We start from the raw sequence: 10,171 nt of genomic DNA, 5'->3' as shown, positions 1-10,171 counted from the left end.
TGCTTGGAGTGGGAGCTGGTTCCAAAGCCTCCTCTGCTCCCCAGAATTTCTGATGCACATCCTGCATCTACCACCATGGTGTGCAGGTGCTGACCCTTGCTTCAGGCATGTTTTGGAGTCATACCAGACCTCTCTTGAAATCCATAGAGTGAAGCACTGTTCCACTCTAAGCAAAGCATTGGTCAGGCCTGTAATAAACAGCAAAGGCTGACATTTAACATATGTAATGATGTTTGCCTAGTTTTAAAAAGGAAATATTATCTAAGTGTGTCTTTGAAAACTAGAGCCACCCACACTTCATTTTGTCAGGTTTGCCCAGTTTGACCTGTGTAATAGTACCAGCACTTCCAGAATATAACATTCTGAATCTCTTATAAATTGTGCATTTTAATGAATGAAAAGCTTCTATGTGTTTAGAAGTTACCCGCCCTCCCTGATCCTTCTTGTGATAGAGAACAAATAAGGAAAAAAATGTGTAACTCCCTAAACTGATAGAAAATTAGCACAGTCATAAAAGGCATGTGTGGCTTTAGCAATGCAGCTGAAAAGGAAAAATGAATAAACCTGCCACTCAGAAAGTAGAAGGCAGAGCCAAAGAATGACTGCTGCAGTTTCAGCTTCCCAGCCCTTTTCCTCCCCATGCAAGTGCAAAAATAGCTTCGTCCCCCTGTGGAGGCCAAAAGGAAGTGCTCTTCTGTAGCGCCGTTCCTGCAGACCCTACACTCGGCAATGTACCGCTATAAAGTGCACGACTAGAGGATATCCTAAATTAATTTACATAGATATATAAATATATGCATGTGTGTGTATTTGGTATGAAATATGAAACCAGTCCTTTCTTAGCCAACCCCTTAATTTGTCTGAAACAGTGCAGGCATAATGGAAACTGCCCACACATTTTTCCATTAAAAGTTACAAAGGCAAGGGTGGGGGGAACTGGTGATAGAAAAACACATGCGCTCTCAGCTGTCACATACATGCCAGGCAGCAACATACACTCACACGAGTTTGCTAGAAGAAGTGTCATCTTTACGCTGATGCTTATTGCTGGTCAACTTCCTGCTCATGCCCTCCCTCCTAAGCTGTCGGGGCTCAGTGTGTATGGAGAGGAGGGACATGGCTGTGCCTGTGCCTGTTCAGGTGCATGCAGTGAGCAGCGTGAGCGATGAGCTTGTCCATCTCTGTTTTGCAGGCTTCCTCTTCTGGATTAACAAGTGAGAGCCTTGCCATGCCATTGCCCCTTGTGTGGTGTCAGATGATTGTACAGGTGACTGTATGGAGCCTGCAGAGTAACTTTGTCTGCATGGGTTACAAACAGGCTCCCCACCCTGCCAGCTTCTTGACCCTGCTAGGAATGGCGCTCGCCAGGTTCCTGTGTAGCCTGCCCAGCCTGAACATGAGTAATTTTCTCCAGGGATGGATGGATGTGTGATTGTGCTGCTGAGCATGAGCCAAGGCAGTGCTGCAGCAGCAGGCACCCAGTGTGGCAAGCCATGCTGGCTGCTGGGCGACTCCAGGGGCCCCTTGATGGAGAGAGCAGGCAGGGGAGCACCGGTGCGTCCTCAGCCTCAGGCAGCTCCCCAGGCCACCACCAGGAAGTGCAGGTGCTCCCTCGCTGCCTTCCTGCTGCCAGCCAGGGAGACGGCCACAGGTAGGGGACAGCGGCATTAGGGCTCAGTGTGGTCTGGCAGGCATCCCCTTGCTAAACTTGCTAAATGGCTCATGTATATACTGCAAGCCCCTGCCACCAAGCAGCAGATTCTTCATCTGGGAAAGGTTACTACTTCCCCCCCCCTCCCATCTTCAACTCGCCTGACCCCACTGAATTGAAAGTGTCAGGTGCATCAGTTATTCATTGCAACCAACCCTACATCTCAGTGAAAATGCTATATATGGAAAAGGCAGTCCTATGAACTCACTAGCATTTTTTTAAAGAATGTGTTCTGTTGACAGTGCTAACCATTTTGCACAACGGGGGGTGGGGGTTGGGGGGTGGGGGGAACGCAGCTGGTAACTAATGCAGGACTGTGGGGATTCGTGAATATGTGTATGTTTTTGTTTTTCACTATATTGTCCTATAACCCATATGCATCACTGCGGGTTATGTTAGTGGAATTTTGCTGCTCAGCAGCTGTCCCGGCAATGTGAAGCCAGGCCCACTCATCCTTTTAACCATCAAAGGTACGCATTCAATCCATTTATGGCTGCCTCAGGGCACTCTAGCAGTGCCAGCTTAAGGCGTTCTTGCCAACTCAACTCTAAATCCGTGCGGTAACCAGTATCTGTCGATTGATTGGAGTTAAAAACAACTTGGATGACTTGACTGGTTCCTTTTGCTGCACAAACAGCTGTGCTTGCCTAAAAGAAAGGTAGTGCAGAGGAACCGGAGGCCGGGAGATGAAAACATGCACTCTGGCTTTGCTGATGAGAAAATAGGTACACGGAACTGCTCAGATACGGAGAGGGTGCTGTGAAGTCTGTTTCAGGTTTCCTTCTGGGAGGCAGGATGGCTACCAGTGAGGGACTCGCTGAGGATTGCTCAGTGTTGAGACCATGAGCCCTGTTTAGTTCTGCTTGTTTCAATGCCCCTCGTATCTTTGCTTGGGTCTTCCAATTTGCACAGTCTGTGGTAACTTAAAAATGTAACAACAGCTTCTTCCACCTACCAACCTGTGCCTAGGAACCCAAGACTACAAACACTTCCTCGGGTCTTATTCTAATATAGAGAGCTCTATATTTAGGAGACTGAGCCCAATTTGGCTGTGGCAAACTCCACGACCTTGCTAAGGACTACTACACACAGTCATTCCAGGTACAATTTTAGTTGTTGTAAAGGAGATAAGGAAAACAGAATAGAAAAAAAGCAAACTGGCCCTGAATGGATCATAATTTATTTTAAAATAGGACTGACTTTGTTTTTAATAAGGACCGTTGCTTAAGATTGCAGAAGTGTGAATGCTGTCTTCATCTGTGCTCCAGGACTTGTCCTATGAAAAACCTGGTAGGTCCTCACCAGTGGTTATTACGCTGCCTCAGTTTCTAGCCTTGGCAAATTATGAGTGGTAAGACTTGAAACTTTGTGCATTATTTCATTTATTAGAATAATTTTTCTTCTTGCCTGACACTTTATTTCTCATGTTCAGTATTAATGGTGTAGTAGCATTTCTCGATAGCACCGTAATTTACTAATCCATAAACTGCAGGGATGTGTTTTATATTTCGGGAATTGTGGCCGCCCTCTCATCGCCTTCCCAGAGAAACCTGAGACGGTTGTTCCCCCCACATTGCTAAGTGAAGTAAAAAGCAGAGCTTTCTCCACCATGTTGCAGAAAATACCTGTCTTCCCTATTAAGTGACTGATCCTGAAGTCGCTTATGCCTTTCATCCATCTGCTGTCAATTTAACTGGCTCCACTAGCTAGTGGTTCCTTCTTATGACCCTGCAAGGATTTACAAAACCTGGTTTCTATAAAAATTAAGGGGCGATCCCCATGTTTACCCTCTTGCTCAACTAGCCATGTTTTGTTACTACCAGCTAGTGCTAGAGTATATCCACGTCTCCCCCAACCCCTGACTCAAGCCAGCATCTGGGAAAATCCGATGACATGGCCAAGATTTCCAGCTGCTGAAGTTACCTCAGTAGATCAGTTGCGGTTGCATACGTGCCCGCACTGCTGTATTTCTGGAAGCCCAGAGCAGAAGTACGGTGCTGAGCACTGCAGCCCGTCAGGCTAGGTCTGGCAGAGCCTGGGAGAGCCTTTGCAGCCTATGCACCACATCTGGCCAGTGTGGGTGTCCAAGGCCCAGGCTGCTTATTAATCCCCTGATTTGCACCACCTGGGCAGACCAATGCAAGCCTGACACTTTGCAGACGCAGCGGACTTATTATGCATATGTTAATGCTGGGGACACCATGCACTCGTCTGGCCAGTAAGTCGCAATCAACCAGCACCTGAAAGGCCAACAGAGCTAGAGAAGAAAAGATTTACAGTATATATGTGTGCCTGCGTACGGCAGAAGGAATTGTCTTTCATGGCTGTCTTGCATCTTTCAGCTAGGACTGACTGCAACACAAGATTGCTTTTACCACTGTGTGAGGTTCCACATGCAGTACACATATGTGCATCAGACGACATCATCCAAAAATAGGCATTTCTCTAGTAACACTTAGCCTTGGTTTTCCAAATGAAGACATTGACTTGCAGCAAGACAGCCTTTTACAGGATGGAACTGTAAGTATTTATTTACCCATGGTGTAATTTTTATCTTTCATAGGAATGCAGGTTATCAGCTGCTTAATTACAGGATTATGTATGTAAACTTGCACTTTATAAAAATTTGGAAGTAAAGCCTTTGCCTAACAACAGTCTTGTTCTTGGTAATCAAGTTCCATCTATAGGAGCCTTTCATGTTAGAGACATAGCCCACTTGTGAGTTATTGTTACAATTCAATAAATACTTTACAAAAATAATGCTAGCTTTTCAAAAAAATTAAGACAATTTTAACTCACCAATAGTTCCTCCCAGACAGCTTCCTTAAAGAATAGCTTCTTCTGTAGGACACTGTGTACTCAGCATATGATAAATGGGGGAAAAGGGCTGGTTGCATGCTTTATCTCAGGGAACTTGGAAATGTGTATTTCACTTTTCCTGTTCTTTCGAAAAAATAAACTTCTTTCTTTTCTTAAAAGAAAGAAACAAGCAGATCTAAACGCTCTTCATATTAAAAATTAGGGGGTACCTGATTTTTGGTTTTTGTTTTTTTTCCTTTGACATGGTTTCCTGCTCTGGCCTCGCTCCTCCAAAGACTTGTGGCATACTTAGTTTACAGGTAGCTGCCCTGCAGATCTACCCCCCAGCCTAAGATGTGAGTCCTGACAGCTGTAGCTTCGTATCTGAGATGTTTCCAGGAGTTGGCTGTTTGTAACTCTTGCAGAACCACTGCATCGAGACTTTTCCTGGTCCACAGGAAAACCATGGCTAGTCTCCCTGCAAGCCTACCCCAGATGGACTGCAGAGACCTGAGCTAGAAGGTAACAGGAAGAATTCCAAGAAAAAAATTGCTAGTAACTGTTGATACTCACTTTTGAGTGTTACCGTTAAAAAAAAATATCTTTTCTTAGACATGACTAGTCATGAAATCAATTATAGAGAAAACTGATGCTGTAGGTGCATTAATCTTGTAAACCATTCCCATATGGAAGAGTGCATTCTTCAATCCTATTGTTTATAACAACTTTTAAATATGTGCCCTCCTCAGCTGGGACCTTGGGCCTGATGGTGATGGAAGCTGCCCCACCCCCCCACCTCACACTTACGTTACAGTTGGGGAATAAAATGAAATGTGTATTATTAAACGATTGAAGTATAAAATCCTACCAGGACAAGTTTTATGTATGTCTGTATGTAGAAATAGGTGTGTGTGAGATAGAGAGATATGTGTTTATAAATTACACACACTATGAAAAATACTTATGTATTATATTACAACTATATACATTCATTAGAAAGGAACTGATCAACCCCTGTCAAGGAGACAATGCAGCAGCCATTACCAGTTCTTTGGCATCCAGGAAACAAATGCTATTTTGTGTCTGAAGAGGAGGAAAATCCTCTCAGTATTCCCTTGCTTCTTGAAATTGCTTGTAGTAGTCTTCGTCTGAAGGGTTTTCTGTACATTTCTGCCCATTGTTTGGAGGCCGTGCTTCATTGTATCGGCTCCAGTCACCTTTGCATATAATCCAAGGCAGAATGTCCACTTTGTAATGGAGTTCTGCTGAGAATTCAATGCTGATCAGGTTTGGTGTACCTGCCCCTTTCCCTCTGGTAATCAGCTGCATATTATCATCGTAGCAGCAGTGCTGTGCTGCAAGCGTGGTGCTTTCCAAAGAGAGCATGGAGCGGATGCAGTATCGTGCGGTGGGCTTATAGATCTCCAGTTTCTCCTTTGGACCACTTGCATCTTTCCAGCGGAAGTTTTTCCTCTTAATTCGATCATAGATTTCAGCAGTGCTGTATGCGACTTCTCTGGGGTAGGAGCACGGGCAGCTGGGAAGATCATTGACCACTTTGTGCATGTATTTCTTCAAGAACTCACTTTTGCAGCTCATCCATCTTTCACAGCTATCGGTATCTGTTTAAGGGCAGGAAATGGAAGCTTAAGATACATTATGCAGCATCCCAGTTTGTATGATCAATGATATCAAATGAGTAAAGCCTAACTGTTCAGCACCAGTGCTTTGCTTAAGAAAGAAAAAGCTTGCCTCCCTACCTGCAATGCGTTAATGTGCTGTCTTGTCAGATAATCACGTGTGACTGGCTTCAGGGCCTCAGGCAGTGCTAGTCTGAATTGTAGTGCAGCACCATGCCAGTAAGAATCATTTGGCATTTCTTCTACCTGGCAAATTCCAGTTAAGCTGCCAGTATCCCCACGCAGCACAAGAGACACTGTCATGGGTTTACAGGTGACAGAACTGAACGGGGAAATCACAGTGATTTGATGACAGTCTCCAGTTAGTTTGAACCCCTTGTCTGCGCAGTCACCTTGTAACAACAGCAGATTCAGATGCTGAAGGATTAAGTTTCTCATGATGCTAGAAATACAAAGATGGCAAGCAAGGCCTGGATTACTTTTCCTGAAGTTCATTATTAAGCCCTAATTCAGTCTTTCTTTCAACTAACAAATAGCTTTTTCTGTTTGGTCTCCATCTTCCCAAAGGGGTATTTCAAGCAGCTGTAGTTCAAACAAGGAGACTGACATCTTAGCTGGCAAATGCAGCCAAAAGTGATTCAGATTCTAAAGGGGCATATGTGACATAATATCAGAGTGTCTGTACATTAGGAGGATTTAACGGCACCGGAGTCATGATTTATAGCTGGGATTAAAGAGATTTATAGACTAGTAGCGTATTTAATACTGGCACTTTATTATTTTGCGAGGGTCTTGGGAGAATCCAGTTAAACGTCTCCTTCCTAAAACATTATTTAAGGTGTCTGTATCATGCTACCAGCTTTCAAAAAAAAAAAACCCCAAACCCCTGCACATCTTGCCCCACACTTACTTAACAGGACTCTGGAGTAAGGCAAAGACTGGGACCTAAAACTCTCACAGCAAACATTCGCGCAAAATATTTACTTAGTGATGTGCCCTGTTTTTCTATCTCCTTAAAGAGTCCTATCCCGGCTATCATTAACTGTTGTGCTCTACCACCATAGGCGGGGGGTGCTGGATTACTTGATTTATCCAATTAGTTCAGCACCCAGTGTCTAAGATAGGCCACGCTATGGTTTCATTGGAGGATTGAAATCAGAACATTATAGAGGTTGGGCTGAGTTTTAGCTCGGGCAGTCTTGAGTCATGCCCTGTAAAATCTCACTGACTAGCCCCACTGCAGCACACATAGTTGTAAAAGCCATGCATGCTTGTAAAAGTCATTGTCTTTTTTTTTTAGTGTGACAGCTGTACCTAAAATGCTTTTACAGTATCTTCCATTTGAAGCTGTTTTAGCAAAATGCTGAACAGCATTTGATTTTTCCCCACTCTGCATTAATGTGGAGCCTTACAGCTCTTTTCTGAGCTAGGACAGAGAATCACCATTTTATAATGAAAGCAGCACAGAAATTGCTAAGACTTAAGAGGAGAAAGATTCGGCGAGAGAAGCAAGCTAAGGTTCAGATCATAAACTTAAACAAAATAATAAATGGCCATTATTACTGACATTTTTAATGGTAAACTCAAGATCTTGGACCTGCAGCAAGAGTTCAACCAGGAAAATCTAAGTAAGTCTCTTATCTGTTGCTGAAAGATTGACTAGGCTACTTACCAACTTCAAACAGTTTGGTAGCGTTGAAGTCTTCACTTCCTGCAAGTAAGCTCACTTCTGTGGCAGCTGTCCGGAAGGTATCTTCGATCCCTAAGACAAACACGTGTTAGTGGTGGTGGTGCTTTCCCATTAAAACACCGTGCAATCAACTGCTTCCCTGCCATTCCTTCCTTCCCCAGTTCTGCAAGGTGCTTTTGTTTGGCAGGGAAACCACCTGGAGTTGCTGCTGGAGGGAATGTTCATTTGAAAGTATAATGACCAAGGAATCTGTGGCGTTAGGAAGATAAAGCAGTAGTTTAGCCCAAAGGTCTAAAGTTTTCAAGTTTTAGAGCTTAAATATAAGCAACAAACTGGTCAGTTATGAACCCAGTGCAGGGACAGCAGTGAGGGAACAGATTTAATTCCTCCTCTTTCGGATGCAAGGCTTGCCAGCATCTCCCAGTAATTCAGGTAGGAGCTTTGCAAAAACTTCACCAACAGCCACTTGGTCAGCTTTATGTGACCAGCATCTTCTCCAGAGCATGTATCACAAGGGACCGACAAGATAAAAACAAACGTCCTAATGGAAACTCTAAAGCCCTGGGTAAAATATCATGTCTAAAGGAGGCAGCCTTTGTGCCACTTTCTCAAAAAGAGCAACATGCCTGAAGACAGGTGAATAAGTTCACATCTGCCTATGGAAAACCATTTTTCAGGAATTACAAGGAAGAATGACGCTGTTGCAAGAAGACTGGTGCTTGCTGGTCTCTGCCTGTGCTAGGGAGTTAAAAGGTGTGAGTAGGTGAGAGATAAATAACCTGTCCCATCAATCCCATCCCCCTGCAGCTACGGCAATCAAATAAAAATATCTGGATCTTCCAACAACCTGCAATTTAAGTGTTTGCTATCAGTAGAGAGAAACACAGATTGTCAGAAAATGTATTAATTGATCTTGCCAAAGTAAACATCCTTTCATTGCTGCTTTAGTTTGGCCTACCTACCAGCCTCACGTTTCCCTTATGTTGCTGTGCCATGTGGCCTTAAAACAAACATCTCTTCAAAGAAGCATTTAAACAGGTTTGAGGTTTTTTTCCCTCTCCATTGAATTAAAGACCTTCAAAAAAGAGCAGAAAGCTCTTTAATATGTGATAACTCTATGGTTAATAATGAAGTCTGTTCACCATCCATCTTCTTGCCAGTGAACTTTCTCCTGATCTCCTGAACTGGGGCATAATAGTGGCTTGCAAGCTTCAAAACAGCCTCAGGCTGCTTTTCAATAAAATTATCATAGTTTTGCCTTAACTCCAGCAGTAGATGCAGAATAATAGATACCCAAGAACCCATTACGGGGCAGTAATTCACTGCCAGAATTATACACAGCAGAAGCTGAGCTTTGCCCTTGTAATTTTAAAAATGTCAGCACAGCCTCAAAGAGTGAATATGTTTTGCCTGCTGATCGCTGGGGGTCTGTTATATGATATATTTTCTTTCAAGTTTGCCACTGTTTGATGCTAGCCGGTAATAAATACTGGAGAATGTAACTGGGGGCTACATACTTTCATCTGGAATTAACCCTTTATTATTGAGCATCCAGAAACACCTTCCCCCTGAACAGCCTAGCAGCTATTACCTTGCAATGGATGCGCACATCTATCTGTGAGTGAGAAATTTCTTTCCAACTCTCTCGCTGAGGCCCCAAAGTCTTCTCTGCAGTGCTGCTAACATTTCACTTCCCAACAAAAAAACCTGACCCCCAGTTTAAGCATTTCTGCCTTTCTGAGTCATTAAGTAGACTCAGTGAAATGCATACCACCATGGCATGTGTTTCTACTTCTCTCCAGTCTTGGGAAGTACTGAAATGGCACATATCCCATGCATTGTGGCAACTACTGCATCACTGCATTACAAACTTGGCTAAATCCAAACACACAGCAGCATTTAAAGTACATCACGGGAAAGTTTTCCATAGCAGTTTTAAATTTTTACAATGTAGGTCTGAGTGCTCGGCCCTGCTGTCACCAAAGCAAAAATTGCCTGATAGTAAGGACACCTCTGTTACTGGCATTTAGATGTCAATGCCTGTAGATGAGTCAGAGCTAAGGTAAGGCTTCTTGGCCATATTTTCTGAATACATTCAAGCCAAAACTAGACACTCCCTCATCCCACTCTGCACAATTGCTGCAGAACCAGACTTGTTGGTTTATAATTCTCCAATTATCAAGCAGGGTGTAAACAAAACAGAGACAACATTTCCACCTTAACATTGACTTTCTAGGACAAGAAATATCCAATGAACCCAAAATCTCTGGAGTGAAATGCAAAGTAGGTATTTAAAGTATTTTTTTAGTATTAGTACACATGGAGTCCTAA

At 43.5% G+C, this 10,171-nt stretch overlaps 1 protein-coding gene across 1 annotated transcript in view; it reads right to left on the bottom strand.

Annotated features, from left to right (window-relative positions):
- Positions 1 to 2,906: 2,906 nt before the first annotated feature.
- Positions 2,907 to 10,171, bottom strand: part of ISM1 (isthmin 1) — a 41,611-nt gene continuing 34,346 nt past the window's right edge. The window contains exons 5-6 of the mRNA XM_040612264.1: positions 7,823 to 7,912; positions 2,907 to 6,132 (exon numbers count right to left, since the gene is read on the bottom strand). Of these exons, the coding sequence (XP_040468198.1) occupies positions 5,615 to 6,132; positions 7,823 to 7,912 (608 nt within the window). The 3' untranslated portion in view covers positions 2,907 to 5,614. The remainder of the gene's footprint in view (positions 6,133 to 7,822; positions 7,913 to 10,171) is intronic.

Source organism: Falco naumanni, chromosome 12, assembly GCF_017639655.2.
Source record: "Falco naumanni isolate bFalNau1 chromosome 12, bFalNau1.pat, whole genome shotgun sequence".
Classification (NCBI taxonomy): domain Eukaryota; kingdom Metazoa; phylum Chordata; class Aves; order Falconiformes; family Falconidae; genus Falco; species Falco naumanni.
Note: the sequence above shows the minus strand (reverse complement) of the source record. Positions and strands in the feature narration are given on the sequence as shown.